Source organism: Poecilia reticulata, chromosome 1 (assembly GCF_904066995.2).
Source record: "Poecilia reticulata chromosome 1, P_reticulata-male-v2, whole genome shotgun sequence".
Lineage (NCBI taxonomy): Eukaryota > Metazoa > Chordata > Actinopteri > Cyprinodontiformes > Poeciliidae > Poecilia > Poecilia reticulata.
The window spans coordinates 9,638,395-9,657,975 of record NC_088830.1 but is presented as its reverse complement, the minus strand read 5'-3'; the positions used below and the strand labels follow the sequence as shown (position 1 = coordinate 9,657,975).

General features: G+C 39.8%; 1 protein-coding gene across 4 annotated transcripts; it reads right to left on the bottom strand.

Moving 5' to 3' along the window:
- Nucleotides 1-1,115: 1,115 nt before the first annotated feature.
- Nucleotides 1,116-18,895, bottom strand: tmod1 (tropomodulin 1). 4 transcript variants are annotated; one of them, XM_008415666.3, is made up of 13 exons: nucleotides 18,547-18,894; nucleotides 14,057-14,126; nucleotides 13,861-13,957; nucleotides 13,617-13,753; nucleotides 10,532-10,688; nucleotides 10,105-10,221; nucleotides 8,637-8,726; nucleotides 7,638-7,768; nucleotides 6,762-6,869; nucleotides 6,527-6,670; nucleotides 4,745-4,889; nucleotides 4,039-4,177; nucleotides 1,116-2,467 (listed from the first exon to the last, which is right to left on the bottom strand). In XM_008415666.3, the coding sequence occupies exons 4-12, from the start codon at nucleotides 13,737-13,739 to the stop codon at nucleotides 4,074-4,076; spliced, it is 1,119 nt and encodes a 372-aa protein (XP_008413888.1). In that variant the 5' UTR covers nucleotides 13,740-13,753; nucleotides 13,861-13,957; nucleotides 14,057-14,126; nucleotides 18,547-18,894; the 3' UTR covers nucleotides 1,116-2,467; nucleotides 4,039-4,073. The 4 variants fall into 4 exon arrangements, with proteins under 4 accessions (XP_008413888.1, XP_008414062.1, XP_008414134.1 ...); XM_008415840.3 differs by having other exon boundaries at nucleotides 14,076-14,126; XM_008415912.3 differs by lacking the exon at nucleotides 4,039-4,177 and having other exon boundaries at nucleotides 18,547-18,892.
- Between the last annotated feature and the right edge of the window lie 686 nt (nucleotides 18,896-19,581).

Below are 19,581 nucleotides of genomic sequence, written 5' to 3'. Positions count from 1 at the left end.
CTAATGCTCTCTGAAATCATTGTCATTGTTGCCAAGCCGCTAATGGACGTGTTAACCCGCAACCGTCTGTCATCTTCGGCAGACATTTCGTTCATTGCGAACTTATTTGGACTTAAACTTTGTGTGTTAAAACCTCACCTGGAAAAGCCGAATTCACCTGGGAGAGTTTGGGCGCCTCGGTGGATCCACACTTTCGGGTTGTAGACGAGTAAATGTGCTCGTGAGACGCCACCGTTTCCGGATGCGTACAGGAAGGCAGGCGGTGTTTGACGCAGGGCCGGAATTTAGTTTTTCAGGGACCTAAGATTATATTTACAATCTTTTTTTTTTTTTTTTGCCAAATTAGTATTGAATTTCAAGGCAAAAAAGGCATCACGTCAAACAAACAATTACTTTTCATAAGTTTGATTTTAAGGACATAATAGGGGCAGTTGGGGGCCAAAGTTCTGTGAATCACTCTATGCCAGTACAACTTACCAAAATGTAATAATTTCAAATAATCATGTATCAGACCATAATTGAGTTCAGCATTTGCTTTCAAGTCTTTCAAAAGCATGCTTTACATGCTTTTGAAAGACTGATGTAAATATTTACAGGGGTTTATTGGAGTTCATAAAAAGATAATCTTAGGATTAGGCTGTCTTGTTTGCAACAGATTTTAAATTTATGGGAGTAGCAATAGAAAAATAAATACATTAAAAAAAAAAACTGACCGTGTATGACTTACTTGAAAAGTCTGCAAAGAGATCGCCTTTGGTTTTGCAACACTGAAAAAACACAGGACCAGTTTCCTACAGCTAATACGGTCCAAATGGAAAAGTTTTGACATTTTTCAAAGTACTAATCTACCCGAAAGTAATTTCAGGATAAGTCTCATTTTTAAGCACGGTGAATTGGAGAACTTGTGCAGAAATCTGTTGCAGTTTTATTAGTTTAAAACAGTGTAGAGCATGAGTTTTTGATGAGGTCATGGTAAACTAAAGAGTGAAAAAACATAACAGTGCTATTGCTCCATTCTGCCACCAGGTGTTACTCTGGTCTTAATGTCAGACCCAGCAGCTTACACGTGGAGGACAAAGACTATTCTGAATTAAATAATGAACATGCAACAAAACTAAATCTCAAACTTTATTAAACTCATAGACACTTTCAACTAACAACTGTGCGTTCTACATTTAAAAAAGAAAAACAGTCAAGCACTAAACCACAAAAAAAAAAAAAAAGGAACAGAGTAGTAAAGTGTTCAAAGTCGAGTGCTTTTTGACGTTTAGCACTCGGTTACAAATGTTTACATCCATTTTTAACATTCGTTGAATCAGACAAGCTGGTAACAAAGCAGTAATGTGAATTTGAGAATACATGGATTATCTTCCTTAGGATCTATGCTGGGTAAAACTGTTTGAATCTAAAACATGAATTATGAACGCAGCTTGTCATTTATGATCACATTCATCTGTGGGTTTTACTAGAGCTTTACAAATTATTAGTTGGGTTGATAACCTTCCAATTTTCATCTTATGTTACAACGAGACATTCCCACTGATTTAGAGTTGCTCTGTACTTTTTACAATTGAAATAGAGGGAACTAAAGTTTTTGATGGTAAAAAAAAGGTATTTTCTTTGGGGCATCCTGAAAATTATAGCAAACCAGTTACAGATGCATATAAATACAGTAAATATCTTTTGAAACAGGAAGTACTAAAAAATAAAAAATAAAAGTTATTCACCAAACCAAAAGTTACCTGAATCCATTCAGAAATGCATTTTTTTTCTCCTGAAGCATTTTTTATATCGGTAAGGACAGAAAGTTGCATCGCCTTCCAGACAAATTTAAGAAAGCGATTCTTTTCATTAAAAAACAAGTTGTTTTTATAGCTTTAAATGTTTTACCAGGTTTTTCTCAAATAAATATGGTACATATAAAGTGACACGTCTCAAAATAGAAAGCTTTAAAACCGCAGAAATATGTGCATAACGGAGCATCTGACACAAAAATGATGCGCCACGTCAGATTTTTAGAACAATTCTTCTGTATATTTTTATTACCTGTTCAGTCTGAGCTTCATCGTTGTCTTTAAAGAATATACAACTAAGTTGACAAGAAAACTGAAGAGAAGTAACATTAATGGCATCACATCCCTTTTACAAAACATAACAACACTGATGTCACGAACAGGAAAAAAAAAGGCCATTTATTTTCAAAACTAGACTCTTATTACTGACACAAAGCGTGCATCTCCTGGTTGGTGAGCACAGAGAGCTGCTGCTTTTAAGGTCTTAGCCAATCCAGATGCACAAAATAATTATTTTCACAAGATTTACCAAACGATGAGGAGGCTGATGGTGGAGGTCATGGACGATTGGAGGAGGATGAAGGTAGCCATTGTTTGTTTGTTTGGTTTTTTTTTTTACACATTTGTCCGACACTTTGGGAAGATGGGTCCTCCCTCAAGCCTTCTCTTTCTTACTGCAGACGGAGAGAACAACTCAGAGTTACAAAGATAAGCCAGATGTGAATTTCACAAATCTGGCCTGTATGGAAAGGAGGGAAGAAGAAAGCCTTTTTGTTTAGAAAAAAAAATATAAGAAGTCTTATTTGCAGTTTGCCACAGGTTATGTAGAGGACACAGCAAGAAGCTTGAAGAAGCTGCTCTGATCAGATTGGACCAAATGAATGAGAAAATGTACAAAGTGATGAGTGCACCTCATTCTGAATAAACCAAGCCTTCTGCAAAACACATGGAAGAGTTTGAAAGAGCATCAAGAAAGGTCTTATATTAAAGCAGAGACATTTCAAATCGCATTTTGTCATTTGCAGAAAAGAAACAGCAGAGAATCTTTCAAAGAAAGAAATTTTTAAAAACTCTGAAACTGGGCAGTGGGAAAACAGAAACAGAGGAATAGAAGTGTTGGAAAAAAAAGAGAAATGTGAGATACTGACCAGAAAATATAGAGAAAAACAACACGGACAAAAGGTTTTATTTTGAAAGGAGCTGAAAGTTGAACACCCTTTGAACAACTGGTGCCATGATGATCCTCAGGGTTACATACCAACAAAATAATGTCCGACGTAGCGCTAATGACTCAGAACTTCTTTTATCATCATTGTGCACGAAGAAAGTGCAGCAAAATGACTTTTGCAACATTTCTACTTTGTATAAAAATTGCATTATTATCATTATTAAAATTTAATTTCTGGGGATTTTGCTCCAGGTACCGTCACCTCGGTAACGGAGATGTTAACGATTGCCATAGATGAAAGGCATTTGATCAGATTGCTTCCAGGTTTCCTCTGTTTGAAAGCTTTACAGACAGATCCCACCAGGAAAATACCCAGAATTCAATGGGTTGGGGTGGGGGGGATCCACCACAATGATCTGAGTAGTGTGGCAGACTGCGTAGACTGAGACCCAATCTCGGATTATAGACAGATGTCAGTGTGAGTGGGTAAGAGTTTGTATGCTTGAAGCTAAACACAAGACCAACGACTCATTTATACGATTTTTATTACAAAAACAGATGACCAGCATCCACAAATAACTATCCAAAAGTCAATTTTGTTGTTTGCCAACCGCCAAAGAAACATCAAAGAAGAAGAAGAACTACTATCCAAAGGGTGATCCGGTTTTGGGGTACCGAGCGCACCAGGAATGTAAATGAACAGAGTGAACCGAGCACATAAAGAAAACAGAAAGGTGGGAAAAACCCACAGCAGAACAGAAGAGACGTCTTTAGATGTCTTTGAAAAGCAAAATTTCTGCAGAAAAGCCAAGTAAAAAAGTGATGCAGATCAGCAATAAAGCCCGAGAAGACGAGGCATCCAGAAGCTGCATCATTAAGTGGGATTGTTCTGACGCTCTTGAAAAGCCGGAAACAACAGAATCATTAAAGAGAAAAGGATCAATGGGAGGCGCTGCGGGGAGGCGAAGCAGAAAAGCTCAGAAGGTGGCAGAGGAACTGGCAGCGTAAAAAAAACCAAACAAAAAAAAGCGAGAGGAGTTGGCGGCAGAAGAAAGGGAAAGCTGAGTGACTGCACACCGTGGCGTCTGCGTCTCATTTGCGTGTCTTTGGTTTTACTTAGTCTTGCACTTGAACTTTTTTCCAAAGGCTCTCTCCAGCTCAGGAACGGACAGAGTGAAGGTGAAGGAGCCGTCCGATTCTGACCTGACGACCCGGGCTTTAAGATGGCGGCGACGAGGTGGCGGCGGAGGAAAAACAACATTAATTATGGCAGACGGAAACACTTAAACTTAAAAGATTCACATAACAAACCTAAAAAGGGTGTTTGCTAACTGACACCATGAAGTCTAAATCCAAGTGTTTATATAAAGTAATCCGTCAAATGACTTGCAAGAGGGCAGAAAACAGTTCCTTTCCTTGTTACATTTTGTTCTCTTCTGTCTTTTCTTAGTTCTTATGTCACGACTTGGGAAGGCTCTGTTTTCATTGGCCGTCCCAACCGAGTTACCAACTGATGATATCACTGCCGCTCTCCTATTGGGCTCTGAAGTAGGACTCCAGCAGATAGAGTGGAGATAAGGTGTCAGCGGCACTGACACACGCATCAGCCAACGCTGCCAAATGCAACACACTGCTGACAGACTGAACGGGGTTACATAAGCAGCTCGGGTTTTAAGGGTCTGCCAAGTCCAGCATGTGCATCACAACTTTTACTTTCCCTGAAACGCCCGTGTTTGCAAAGTGTAGTGATGGATCCTACATGCGATGTTTGTGTAAAACCCACCCAAGTCGTTGTTGTTCATCATGGCGTTGGAGCCTCGCAGGCGCGGGCCCTGTTGAGTGAAATGATAGCCGAACTTTAACAAGGTGGTGTTTTTCTCCAGAATGCTGGCTATCTCCATCTCCACTTTGTTTCCCAGTGGCTGGCTCTGGAGGGAGGGAGAGAAGAAGAAGAAGGAGAAGGAGAAGAAGGAGAAGTAGAAGAAGAAGAAGAAGAGGGGTTAAGAAACCATTGACATCCAAAGCAAGCACTAGTTTCTGATTGGGAATTCCCTTTACAAACTCACAAACTCAATGCTTCAAATTGTGTAATCATCAACTTTTAAAACTTTTTTTCCCACTTTTATTCACTATTCAATCATTTTTACTTTCATTTAGCCTAAATTCTGCCTCATACCTTCTGATTTTAGTTAGCAATGAATTCATGGAGAAAGATTTTTATCATCAGGTGATATGACATTGTTAATCAGATTTTTGAAGAGAATTTTGTTCATCACAATCCCGACTTTTAATCATAAGAAAATATGTAATATGTTATATTAAACACACCCCCACAGTTCACAAATGCGTTTTTTGTCTGGTTTACATTCAAAGTCTATGTGGATGCACGTTGAGGGCCCGCTGGTGCGTTTAGAGCGTCTTGTCAGGTACGATTTGAACAGTTTGGAGCGTTGGACGCCCTCAACGCGTCCAACGCTCCAAACTGTCTACATAGACTTTAGTGTAAACCAGACGCGCCTGACCCTACAAAATGCATTTGGTGTGAACGCACCAAAAGTGCACACGTGTCGAACTTGAAGCGTCAGATGCGTTTTTGACGTGCGTAACACGTGCGTAACGCAGCATTAGATTTTTTACAGCTTGTCAGAAACTTGTTCATTTCACGCTTGCTAGCTTTGCTAACCATGCTAGCTACGCTAACTATGCTAGCTATGCTAACTATGCTAGCTTGAGGAACAAAATAGTTTTATAAATTTAACTGGCTTTGTTAAATGTATAAGACAGAAGAGCATGGCAAATAACATGTCAAAACATTACTTCATACATCTGAGCAACTTACGTTTTATAATAATTTTTGAAAAACAGATTAGATTTGAATAAAAAAATGTAATAAAAAAATGTATTTTAAAAAATAATAAATGTTTGGTAACACTTTATTTGAAGGGGTGTTCATAAGACTGACGAGACACTGTCATAAATATGACATAACACCTGTTATGAACATGAAGGAGTCTTTATTAATGGTTATGACTGTTGCCATTTGGTAAATAATGACACTTTTAATGCAGAGTTGGCACTTTTAATTGAGTTTTAGTGCAACTTTTAAAGCAACTTTGCATTAAAGTGTCATTATTTACCGAATGACACTTCATGCAACAGTCAAACATTCATAAAGACTTCTTCATGTTCATGACAGCTATGTTATGTAATTTATGACGGTGTTGTGTCAACCTTATGCACACCACGTCAAATAAAGTGTTACCCAATTTTTTCTTTTTAATTTTTGGACTTTTTTTTTTAATCTTCCCTCCAATTTTTTGCGTTTGTCTCTAGTACAAACACAAGAGATGGCAGAAAAAGGTAGCGTTTCCCTTCGCCTCCTGCTTTCTAAGTGATAAATATGGAAAAAGAACAAATGCCGAGGCATGTTATGAAAAATCGTCAACGAGTGAGTCAGCGTGACACATCACTATGTAATCTAAAAGGCATTAGACTGAAGTGGTACAAATGGCTTGTGTAAAGTGAATCCGCCCGCGGTGAGTGGCATGCGGGAGTCGGCTGGTACCTGATTGTCGATTTTAATCTCCAGTAGAGTGGCGTTATTCTGCAGTGATTCGATCAGGGACAGGATTCCAGCCCCGGTGATGAAGTTTGACTCGACATTCAGACTCTTCAGAGTTGAGTTCACCTTCAGCATCTCTGCCAGTGCCTGAGGAGAAACGGTGCAGGAACTCAGTTAACCTTTTGCTGTAAAGGGATGTTACTCTGTGTCTATTTAGGTGAAATCCCCAAAGGCTTACAAATGCTACAGGGTCGTTGCTCCTTGTTCCAACAATGCTGAACCTCTCCACCACGGTGTTCTTCATCAGTGCTTCGGCATAAGCCTTCAGTATTTGGATGGGGATATTCTGGGTAACAAGGAGAACACAGTGAAACAGCAACACATTGCATTTTTGAGCAAGACGACTTGCAAGAAGTTTCAAACACAAATAGATGTACAACCAGCCTGTCCACCGGTTTAAATTTAAAACACTTTACCGACATAAAAACTGGGTCTACACTTTGACAGTCACGATACAGCCGTGCAGTTAAACCAATTTAAAAACACCGACCATGTGGAGGGAAGTGAGGCTTACAGAAGTTGCAGCGTCAACCTGAACTCTAGCAGAATTTTTGTTGTCCAAAATACAGGTTTTGTCACAAATGGACATTGACAATGCTTCAGTTAGAAACCTGAAGCATTAATTAAAAAGAAAACATTAAAATTACGACACATATCCATTAAAACTGAAATTATCTCAGTTTAAAATGTTTACATTTGACCAGGGTTCTGTCTTTGTTTTAGATTAATTAACGCTGAGAATGCGTTGAAGAAACAATACGAAACAGCAAAATGTTTATTTAAATAGTTTAAATCCATTATTTTGGAAAATCAATTGTATCCTATTTTCGTGCAGATGGATATAAAATCAGATAATATTTCATTTTGATAGTATAATTGTAGGACTTGGTGTTTTTTCAAAAGAAAAATTCTCTAATTTGGAGAACAATGTATAGAATACATTTTGCCTTTTTCTTCTTTTTTTTTTTTTTTCAAACTGTCTGTAAATGTTGCACAGTGGATTTTTCGACCATGTGGTCGGTTGTTGTTATTGCGTGTGATGAAACCTTCCCACCTTTATGTTGTTGAGGTTGACCTCCACCAGGTCAGGATCGTTCCTCTTTACCCTCATCAATGTTTCCTCGACGTCAGTGGAGTTGGGCTCCTCGTCGGGGACTGGTTTATACTGGGTACACTGGATCACACCTGGGAGGCAACACGAGATTAGCTGCTGTGGCTGTAAAGAAATTAAAAACTGTTTTTGTTGCACAAAGAATAAGATATTCTTTACTCAATGAATTCATTATGCTTTGGGAAGAGGGTCCCATCCAAACCACAAAGCCACATTTTTTATTTCTTTATTACAGTTAAGTTTATAACAAACACATTGGGATTACCAGCCTAAAATAAGTCAATAATTCTCCTGTTCCCTCCCATTTATCACTGTTCATTTGAAAACCTTCGTGACCAACACTTTCAGCTGGCGGTTTGGATACGGATTTGTTTATCTGATGAATACATTTGGAAGTGTTAAGCTCTCACACGGCTCAAAGCTGAGGAAGACCAACACAAAGCGTCTCCTCAGAAGATATACAACGGGTTTCGAAGCGTGTTCACGTCCAAATGACAAAGAAAATCTGTACAGTAGTTTATAAAATTCAATGTAAACAGATGACTCAGTATAGTCTTTTCTCTTTTCCAGGAGAAAACATGTGGGATTTGAGCCCGAAACAAAGGCAACCCCCCCCCCAAAGAGCTAAAGATGATTGTCTATTTTAAAGTCGGTGTCGTCGTTCTGACTGACTGATTGTTTCGTTTAAATCCACGCCTGCTCTCGTCAGCGTTTCTCTGCCAGGCGCCACATAAACGTGTTTGTGTCAGATAAAAGCTGGTCCTGTCGCGAATGTTTCCATCCAATACAATAAACTTCAAGTGAGTTTGTACATACAGTGTGAGCAGATGTGTGTGTGTGTGTGTGTGTGTGTGTGTGTGTGTGTGTGTGTGTGTGTGTGTGTGTGTGTGTGTGTGTGTGTGTGTGTGTGTGTGTGTGTGTGTGTGCGTGTGTTTTACATACTGTTGAGGCCTTGCTTGTTGACTATGGTGCTGCTGGCCAGCGCTTCGTAGTACTGCTGGTTGCTCATCAGGGTGTGCATGCCCAGGATAGCTGAAAAAGCAGAAGACGCCAAAATAAAAATCAATACAGTGATAAATCTGATAGATGAAAAGGCCAAAAGCACTTTCATCTTGGAGCAAACTCCAAAACTTATTTACATGCTTTTCCAGATTCAAATGTAAAACGCTTTAAAAATCCTTTTAAAACAATTTTTTTTGGGCTTTTGGTTTTTGTTTGTCTAAAGACAAGAGACAAAAAATGTGAATGGCAGACAGATGAGATGGATAAGTGCATGCACGAACAAAAAAAAAAAAATAATGCGTTAAATCATTTTTAGCCTGAAAAGAACTTTGAGAAAAAACTGAAACGTAGGACTCACTAAAACAAATGTAGTTGTATTGACTGATGCTTTTCTTCAGTCAATTAAAAACATTTTTATGCAAAAAGCTGTCAGGGGCTAACATCATAAATTTTAAGTCACTAAAAACTCAGTTACTGCACTTTTTTAGTGTAAAAAATGTTGTTAATTGCAATTTATTGTTATTAACTCATCAGAATTTAATCCAAAACTGTATATCGACAAAACACAACGTTTTCAATTCAGAAATGCTGGCCGCAAATAATTTGTGCCGTCCTCAATCAGAAACAGATTTTGTTTTATGTTATCAAAACAATCAAACCTGTTTTTTAATGGCTCATAGCTTTGTGCACTTTTCCTTGTTTATTTTGATGATTTATCCTCAATGGTGAACCTGCAGGTCCTTGAGGTTGGAAGGCTTCTTTGCCATCACCCTAATCGTTAGCCACTTCCACAGATCAGGTTTAATTTCATCATCAACATCACTTCCAACCAGAAGAAACATCTTCCAAAAAAATCTAAACATTAGCTTGAACCTAAATCTATCAGGGGTGTGAGTAGGTTTGGGCTTAACTATCGGTATGAAATGCAGATCGAGATTAAATGTGACTGCAGGGGTATGAAAATAATCAAGATTTTTCATGCCAAACATTGTTTGCTCACGCATCAACAAATGTGTCACGTCTAGTAAACATAGTGCCACTGTTTACTAGGACGCAGTATTTTAGTTAACAGAAAAACCTCATTAACAGGAGAGGGATCCTCAAATATTCCATGCAAACACAGAGCGGTGTCATTAAATACCCAGAACGCAGCTCAGTTAGTGGACAGAGATCCAGCAGAAGTAGGATAAGGAGAAAATGGTGAAACCGATGGAGAGATGAAGGGGAGAATGAGGAGGGAAGATGGAAGGAATGCTAAAGGAAATGGAGAAATGAAGAGTTAATGTGAGGGGAAACAAGGGCTGGAAAGGCCAAAGACGTCTTCATTACTCATTACAGAGTCAGTGTGTGGAGGACATTTCTGAGGTGTTGCATTAGAGGGGTTAGGGTCCGTGTCGGGATGAACTACCTGCAATGTCGCAGAGTTCTGCATCGGAGGCACTGGCCAGGGCTTCCTCCAGCTCCGGCTCCAGGGTCACGTTCTCTATGATGGGGTCCACCCTCTGTTTTGGCACCCACGCCTTTCCTGTGGAAGGTGCGAAAGAGTTTCAGACAAAGCCATTTGCTGCACTGTGGCACCAGAACAAAACAACCGTATCAAACCGTCTGAAAGAAGGTTGCGTGTTTACCTGAACCGACGTGAAGCTGTAGCTGCACAGTAAATGTTTTACTAATACTTAAGCAGATTTTGGTTGCAAAAGAAGACATGAAATATCCCAACAGGTTGAGACCCTAAGATGTTTTGTTTCTTCTGATAAAAATCCAAAGTTCAAAGAAGTCTGCTTTGCTGTTGTAAAAGGATTAATGGTTTCTTTAAAGGAAACGGTGGTACCTACCTCTCTTCTCGCCGGTGAACGGCACCAGGTCTTCTCTGTCAGGATGCTCCTTGGCCTGCTTCTCCAGATGGGCCAGCAGGTCGTCTCTCTGAAACGTTCCTGTTGGTGATTTCTTGGTCTGGTCCTTCTGTCGAAGGCCGGCAGGCAGCAACGCATTCTAGGCAGGAAGGGAAATCTAGATTGTTTTAAAACTTGTCTTTTTTTCAGATCAGTGAGAAAGTCGTCTTCTGAGAGAAGAAGACGGTTTTCTTGTTTTTCTACTAGTATTGCTGAAGTGTTAAAAGTAGCAGTATGCAACCTTTATAGACAATGTTTTTATTTGTACATATTTGTTAAAGCTGTCGCTATGTCATGACAATCTGTTGGATAATCCAGCTCCTCATCTTCTCCGTGGTCCTATTGACATCTGCAGAAATACACCACTTCCGGTCAGAAACAACCAATCAGAGCCTGGAGGAGGGTCTTAACGCTGGCAATCATACTTGTGTACACCCTGACCCTTGCTCTGTGCTAGGCTGCGCCAGAAAAACAGTTTTCCTGTAACGGTAAGTTGCTTCTCCGCCATTAGCACATTTAGCAACGCTTACCCAAAACACATTTAGCAACGCTTACCCAAAACTGATTGTCAGCGCAAAACCCTCCTCCTCCTGGCTCTTATTGTTTTTATTCTTTTATTGTTTTATTTCTGTTTTTATTCTTATTGTTTTATTGTTTCTTACCCTCTAATAGCAACCGCTCTCACACTCTTGGCATGATAACAGATATAAATGATAATGACCACTCACACCGGAAAGGCTAAAAAAAAACAAAAAAACAAAACAGCCACAACCTCGTCCATCCACAAATCAAAAGAAAATCAAACTGCCAGAAAAGTAGGATACAAAACAGAAACTGCTAGTAAATATAACTCCCCCATCAATCTTCCTCTTATCTTTCCTCTGCCCAGCGGAGGGATCAAGGAGTTTCCCACACCGTTACGGCACATTAGTTTTTTTCATGATGGACCAAGAGTGAAAACCAGATCTCTTGGAGGCTCTACTTATAGCTCCGTATCTTATCACAGTTCTCAGCACTCCCAAGCCTCCATGCAGCCCGGTCTGCCTCTCTCTCTCTCTGTCTCCCTCAGTCTACCCTCGGGGCTATTCCTCTAAATAAAAGCCGGCGTGGAGCAACAATATTGCGACAAAAGATTTTCAAGAACTTCCCGAGCAGTGCGCAGTCGGTGAGAGGCACACTGTTCCTGCCGACCTTTCTTTGGTGCTCTCGGCTCCGGATGACGAGCCTCGGTACCAACTTATTTTTAACAACAGTAGAATCTGTTTCTCTCATCTTACACAGCTAAATCCTTCACCGAGCCTGCCAGCAGCAGGCATGGGCCAGTTCCCGGTATCAAGGTTTAACAAGGTTTAAAAAGAACAAAAAAACCCAGGATGGTTTAAAAACCAATAACGATCTCTTTAATAAGATTCCAGAGAGAATGCTGGAGTGAACAGAGTTTTTCTAAACCGTATGGAAAACAGGTAGGGACAGGTAGGCGCGTCCCCCTTAGCAACCGTCCACTTCTTGTTTTCAGCAAGTGAATTTTCATGTTAGCAAAATATTCCGTTTTAAACTAAATATTTAGGATGCTAACTAAATATTCAGTTTTGAACTAAATATTTAGCATTTTAGCTGAAAATTTAGTTTGAAGCTAAATATTTAATTTGCCAACCAAATATTTGGTTTGAAGATAAATATGTAACATGCTAACTAAACATTAAGTTGAAGAAAAAAATTTAACATGCTAACTAAATATTTAGTTTGAAGAAAAAAATTTAACATGCTAATTAAATATTTAGTTTGAAGAAAAAAATGTAACATGCCAACTAAATATTTAGTTTGAAGATAAATATTTAACAACCTAACTAAACATTTAGTTTGGAACTAAATATTTATGATTTTAGTTAAATATTTAACTGTGGCATTTATAAATGAATTAATAATATGACTTTAAAAGACAAACCCATTATTCCAGGCTAAATAACTCAAATCATTGATGCAAATTTTTGACTGTGTAACTTTATGAATCCACCCCACAGGCAAGAATGTTGATGGATTAAATTTTTATGTCAACAAAATCACCCATGTTAGCCGGCAAATAAAAGTTGCTTTTGCCTTGAGCCCTAACCAAAGAACACCAAGTATCCGCAGCAGTAAATAAACCAGCATGTTTCATTAGCTATAAACACAAAGAGCCGAGCCAAGTCTAGACGTCCAACAGTAAGACAACACGTGTACTCAATGTTCTCCTGATGACAGTATTATTGCGCTCATGTTCAGTCAAAACAGCTGGCAGAGTTGTTGCTGTGTTTTTTTTTTTTTTTTTGTCCTACGTGGGACTTTTTCAGAGTCTTTACCAGAAGTGATGCAGGACAGTGTCTCTCTACGTCACATCAAACGGACACTTCAGCGTTGTGTGCGCCCCTGACCATCCGAACGAACGCGCACAAACAAAATCCAGGCGCGCGCGTCGTCCTGTTTACGTCATGGAAGCCCCTGCAGTTGCTCACCGCTGGCATCCGTCTCACTAACACACATGCGCAGTCCTCCACCCTGAGCCCCACCAGTCATTCCCTTGGCATGGAGCGGGGGCTCCTGTCTCTTCACACGCAGCGAGACATCCATCTGAAAGCTAATATAGCTCCCCTCACAGCCATAGCTCACGATAAGTAACAGTGCATGCAGAAATGCTATTAGCACAAAGACAACACAGTTACCCATGATGCATTGTATTTTCTGCGGCCGTACACACGACAATAAGAACAATCTTCAACAACTCTGGCAAAAGTATATATACATCTTTTTCACAGTTTTCTTTTTTTTCCTTACATGTCAACCACAAACTTAAGAATGAGAGGAATAAAGTTTGTACTTTTTCCATATTATTGTTCTTACTGTGTGTAGTTCATCTAGTAAAAAAATCAAAATAACCAGCTTCACAGTATTCTAATTGAAAAGAAAAAAAAGGAGGTTGCTCTAAGACAGCGTGACCCCATAACTTTGCAGTGAAGAGAAAATAATATGACTCTCTTCGTTATAAACCCACGTCAGGATCGAGTTCCTCCAGCTCGTCCTCTAGCCGCTGCAGCTCCTCCTCCGACAGCTTCTTCAGCAGCTCGTCCTCGTCTATGTCCCTGTACTTGTCCATCTCCTTCTTCAACAGCGACATGATGAGCCGCACACCTGGAAACAAACAGCGTCAATTTCAATACGAGAAGATCTCACATATAAGCAATTGGAAATTATATACGAGTTCATCTTGACGAAACATATTCAAACTGCATCCTCACCTCCACAACCTCCCCCGAACCAGAGAGACTAAAAAGACAACTGAGCTGGAGAATGTGGACTCAATTTGAAAATATCTAGAATGATGGAGGCAGTGGACTGGAAAGAGGCAAAAAAAAAATAAAAAATACAGATCAAGTACCTGGAATTTGGAAAGAACACCAAAAACAAAAAACAAAAACAAAAATTTACATTCACCTCAGTGACGCTCACTCACGCCAACGGTAGGCTGAGACCAAAAGGTGTCCAAACTGGGATGGTGCAACAGCTGTAAGCAGCAGAGGCAAGAAGGTTCAGGAGAACGGTGCTTTGGATACTTTTAATTATCATCATCGTATCTGCAGTAGCTCGTTATTTACTGAGTAACTAATAAAAATCTACACAGAAAACAGAAAACTGAGATGGTGCTCCCCCCTGAAACACACCGTAAACAGACACTATAAAGAATTGAGGCAACTGCGACACAATGGGAAGCCTAGCCATCTTGCAATTCAAAGGTTGTGGGTTCAATTCCAGTTTTCCCCAACCAGGTTGTGCCCAACCAGGGAACGGCACTAAGCCACAAGTTTCCTTCTCCTGTTGCTGAGTGTGAATCCAGTGTGAAGCACTATGATTACTATGATTACGCTTAAAGGGTCGCAACATCTTCAGGTAAACAACTGCATTACTTATTAAAGCTACAGTGTATATCTTTTATGAAGAATATGGATTATTTTTTTACATATTTTTAAAATAATGACTTTGTCATGAGGCTGGTAATCTGTGAAGTAAATCCCATGCCCTGCCTCTCCCAATTCTAACTGCAGAAATACAAAGCTCAGTTTGAAACAACCAATCAGAACCAGGAGGAGGGTCTTAGCGCTGTCAGTCACGGTTGCGTACATGCTGCTCACACACTCCCTCTTTCTCTCCGCTGTGCTATAGTGACTTCTGGACAGCTAGCAATGTCATGAATACTAAGGCTAGTTAGCATGACTGTGGATAAACAGCTTTCCTGGAATGGTAAGTTGTTTCTCTGCCATTAGCACATGGAGCAGCACATACACAAGCATAATTGAGAGCGTGAAGACCTTCCTCCTAGCTGTGATTGGTTGTTTTTGATCAAAAGTGGTGCATTTCTGTATAGCTCAGGGAGAGGTAGCAGCAGCTTGATTATCTGAGTATCTGTCTTATAACAGTCACGCCATATTGGCTCTTTTAACAAATATGTAAAAAAACTTTTTTTTTCTAGTAAGAGTCACAAACTGTAGCTTTAAGTATGACACATATCCAATGCAGCTCCAACGTCCTGGCCCAGCTAATCTGGATTTATAACAAATGAGAGTTTACTAATTATTCCTTTGCTGAACCAAACAGAGACAACACACTGAGTGAAAGTGTGTTTCCTGCCAAGATGACTTTGGAGACCCACTAATTTGTTTCCATCTTCAAAGGTTCCTTCAAACGCTACAGCAAGGGAGATGTGTTTAGATGCACTTGACAAATATGTCCCTGCATGATAATTTTGGAGTCTGCAGTAAATTATTAATCGCATTTTTTTTTTTGTATTAAATAAGCATAGATATGATTCAAGCTGTAAATTTTTCTCTGTCTGCCAGCAGGTGTTTTTCCATGGTCAGGAGAAGCTGGGTCAAACCCACCTTTATTTTGTTCTGCTTTCTGCAAGATCAGTGAGAGGACATGTTACCAAAACATAAGATCAAGAACTGGGCTGGAGTCCAAATAACACTGTCTGCAACTCTACTGGAAGACACTGGTGATATCAAACAGACCACTCTCCTGTGTCTGAGTTTCTACAAGCCTCGGCTTCAAAACAGGACGCACAAACTCAAAACCCACACTGGAATAGACTGATCCGTCTGAAACGGTTTCAACAGCAGAAGTATTTTTCTTCTTGTATGAAATACCGATATGTTTCAGTAATCAGAGGGGTTAAAAGCTTTTGCAAACTTTCAATTAGCAGGAAAACTGGACGGGAAGAGAGTTTAAATGTCAGAAGACTGTCAACTAACAGTGAAGGAGTTCTGTTAGTTGACAGATTCAACTGAAAAATGCTGTGTTAATCTATTTCATTGTGGTCTTTGTGTGAAGTGGCTTTTAATTGCGTTGCTAGAGCTGTGTCTTTGGTGCAGCGTAGTGGAAATGTTTAAATACATCAGTATGAATGGCATGCTAGTTCTAGAGTTACATATTCAAGCTCAAATGAATACATAAACCCACATTACATTTTAGTTAGGTGTCATTTAGCAAGTTGCAAAGAAAATGTACATTTTGGGTGCACTTTATTTGATGGGGTGTGCATAATAAGACTGACATAACATCTGTCATGAAAATGAAGGAGTCTTTATGAATGTCTATGACTGCTGTCATGAAATGTCAGTTGGTAAATAATGACACTTTTAATGCAAAGTTGCATTAAAAGTCCCATCTTTGCATGATTTTGCAAACTGTCACTTTAGTCCAAAGTTGACCCTTTTAATGGAGTATCAATGCAACATTTAGAGCAACTATGCATTATAAGTGTCATTATTTACCAAATGACACTTCATGACGACAGTCAGACATTCATAAAGACTTCATGTTCCTGACAGGTGCTATGCCATGTTAATAACGGTGTCGTGTCAGTTTCATGCAGACCCCGTTAAATAAAGTGTTACCACATTTTGCAACCATCATCAAGTCTTTTGGTGTAATTTTGGTTGGATATTTTGCCCACTTGTTTTTTCAGAAATAGAAGAGTTTAATTTTCTTCTAGCAAGGACTCGTCTTTTATGCACTACGAGCAAATTTTCAACTGTTAGAAACCGCCAACTATGTCTGTTCATGAAGCTGTTATTTGAGGTGAAGTTAAATATACGGAAGCAGTCCACCTTCATTATCAACCCACTTTGTGTAACGCACCACTACTACTGGCAGCTGAACTAACCCTCAGCATGATATAACCACCACCATGCTCAACACTGAAGGCCTCATTGACAAACACTTTTTGTCCTGGTGGACAAACAGCGCGGTCATCTGACAAAAAAAACAACCTTGGAGAAGCCTTCAGAGTGTCGATGTTTGACTGTGTTCATTTTAGAGCAGAAGCTCCCTTTTTCTTCAGGGACCCCTCAGTGATGTAAAACAATCTACTCTGCTATGACTGAAGTGTTTGAGCAGATTCTAGCTTACGTCAGGCAAAAGCCGGTGTTGCTTCTGAGCTGTTCCTGAACACCAACATCCTTTAGCCTGAGAGCGAGAGGGTCAGATGGTTGAACCTTGGAGACAGTTGAGTTGTGTCAACAGCACAATGATCCCAAAAACATTATTTTCTAAGCCCTTCTCCGCCACGTTCAGGAGAGCGTTTCCACCATCAGTTGGATTTTCTCTGGGCAGGTGGAGTCGAAACCAAAATGCCTAACATGGTGTCATATTAGTGCGACGGCAAACATGACGCACTGGTATTCCTCACGCTTGTCGCAACCAGTGGGGTTTTCCGGTAACCCAAGCAATGAATTGTGTGGTGTGACACAAGTAGATCTACCATAACTGCATCGTTGTTCTGCTGACCTACAACATAAGAGGTCCCAGTCAGACCCAAACAACTGCGGTACAGGTCAGCTGTTTGGGTTGCTTTTCCGACGGAAAACGGACAAAATAGTGTATCAAACCACACCGACCTATGGTGTACCGTTCAGTGGAAACAAGCCATTTGTGAATTCTGCTTTTAAAAAAAGCTGCGATTGAGGTCAATCACTAAAATATCTTAAGTAGATCATTAAATGCTCAGGAAAACTGGAATTTATTCACCTAAATTGTAGCTGAAGCTGTTAAGGAGCAATGTTATGTCAGTATGCTGCATTACTTCAGCTGTTGAATTGTACAGATTTCTCAAATAGAAAACAGCTGAGGGACAACTGGTCCGCCTATGTTAGCCGCATGTCATAACATGCATAAGAGAGCTTATCCTCTGCATTAAAGTGTCTATTTCACAGATAAACAGTGGGTATTAAAACAATATGTGACATCGTGACAGTGTGGATAGATTGACTAACATCTGTACACATCACCAACTTTTGTCAAACAAAGTTGTCAGTTTTTGTTTCTGAAAACAGCAAACTCCTTTGCGTTTTGTTCATTTTGGGGACCAGCGAAGGTTCATGTGTCATAATAACTTGTGTGGTGAGTGAAATGTAAACGTACTCTGAGCTTTCTTGGACTTGACTGCGTTCTATAGGGGTCAAAATGTCATGTTTAATCAAGGTTACCTCACTTCACTGGTTGTATGCATGTGGTTAGGTTTGCGTTTTGAAATGTACATTATTTAGGAATAAATATGGTGAATATTGATGGTGAACCAATATGAAACATTGAGAATGGGAAGAATATTCCTCCATATACAAGAAACAATATGCTTATCCAAACTCAAAAGAAAAATCATGACTGCTCGTGAATTAGTTTGCTGTGGAGAGATATGTTTAATTTCTATAAACACTGCAAACCTGTCGGATAAGCAGAAAAAAATATACTTCCGGCATATAAAGTGAAAGTTTTTCCACACATTTTCAAGAAGACGCTCTCTTAAAGCGCTGCTGCTTTGGAATAAAACTTTCTCCATGCAAAATCAACACCGTCAACTAGAAAAGCATCTTCACCTATTTGACTACTTTATTGCTCGCAGACAGTAACTTTTGCATCAATTTACGTACCTCCTTCGGCGCTATTAATAGCCGGTCCGGCTCTACTGGGTGACAGCAACGAATACTTTGACCAGATATGGTTTCCCTTTTGGAGCCGCAGTGAGAGCTGCGCTCGGCTGCAGGCGCACAAACCGGGGGGAATCCGCCCGAAATAAAAACGCGCTCCGCTACACGGAACCGGCCATGACCCGTGGACAGATTGGTTACTGAATTCAGTAGAAGTCGAGGCGTCCCCTCTCCTCTCCCGTCTTTGCTCAGCTCTTGGTGGGTTTGCGGAAAGCTGAGTCTAATCTCCCTAAAACGGCAAAGTCAACTTGTGGAGAGGTGATCCTCCTCCTCCTTTCTTCCTCCCCCAACACGCGGCTGCCCTGTCACTCCAGTGATGTCATGAAGAGGCGCTGCGTTCATTATCGGACACAATTGTTTTGCGGTTTTCTCGTATTGAACTTTTCGATGTCTTGAAACGTCATGGGGCGTTTCGTACCCGCTTTGGCCACAAGTATGTTCTTTGTATTTATTTATTTTTTTTAAATCCACCGAAAAGAAATGGTTAGCGCTTACAGGTGAATATTTACCAATAGGTGGTCGTTCTGGGCTAAAATTGGTTGGATTAAGGATAATAATCTGCTCCAATTTCATAAGAGAATCTGTTGAAAAAGGCCAAAAACCAAAATATGTTGGAAAAAAAATACAAGATGTACCCCTCCGCCCCCCACAAAAAAATGTCACTTTACCACACACAATTTTCTAGATTTTCCAATGAAATTTTATCCATGAGAACACAAAACTTACTAAGGCATCCGGTGATATTTTGCAAACAAGAAAAACCATCAATATGATTTCCTATTTTCACCTTTTTTTTTTAGCATTTTTTCGCACAGCGTTTGTGTCTGTAAAGAGTCAGACAGTATGCAGTGATAGTTTTGTTACCACCACCACTGATGAATTTGAAATATTTTTTGTAATTCCAAAAATGCCAGGTCAGAATAACATTTTAAGTCCATTTGTTTTTCCCTACCAGATTGTTACAACGCTTCTTCAATT

What these genes read in the sequence shown, in the direction of transcription:
- tmod1 (XM_081605032.1), bottom strand. Translation starts at nt 13,739, where the DNA reads ATGTCGCTGTTGAAGAAGGAGATGGACAAGTACAGGGACATAGACGAG. An exon ending in AGAACTCTGCGACATTGCAG is followed by an intron (nt 8,727 to 10,104) that starts GTAGTTCATCCC and finishes CTGCTTTTTCAG; the next exon opens with CTATCCTGGGCATGCACACC. An exon ending in CAACAAGCAAGGCCTCAACA is followed by an intron (nt 7,769 to 8,636) that starts GTATGTAAAACA and finishes GTTGCCTCCCAG; the next exon opens with GTGTGATCCAGTGTACCCAG.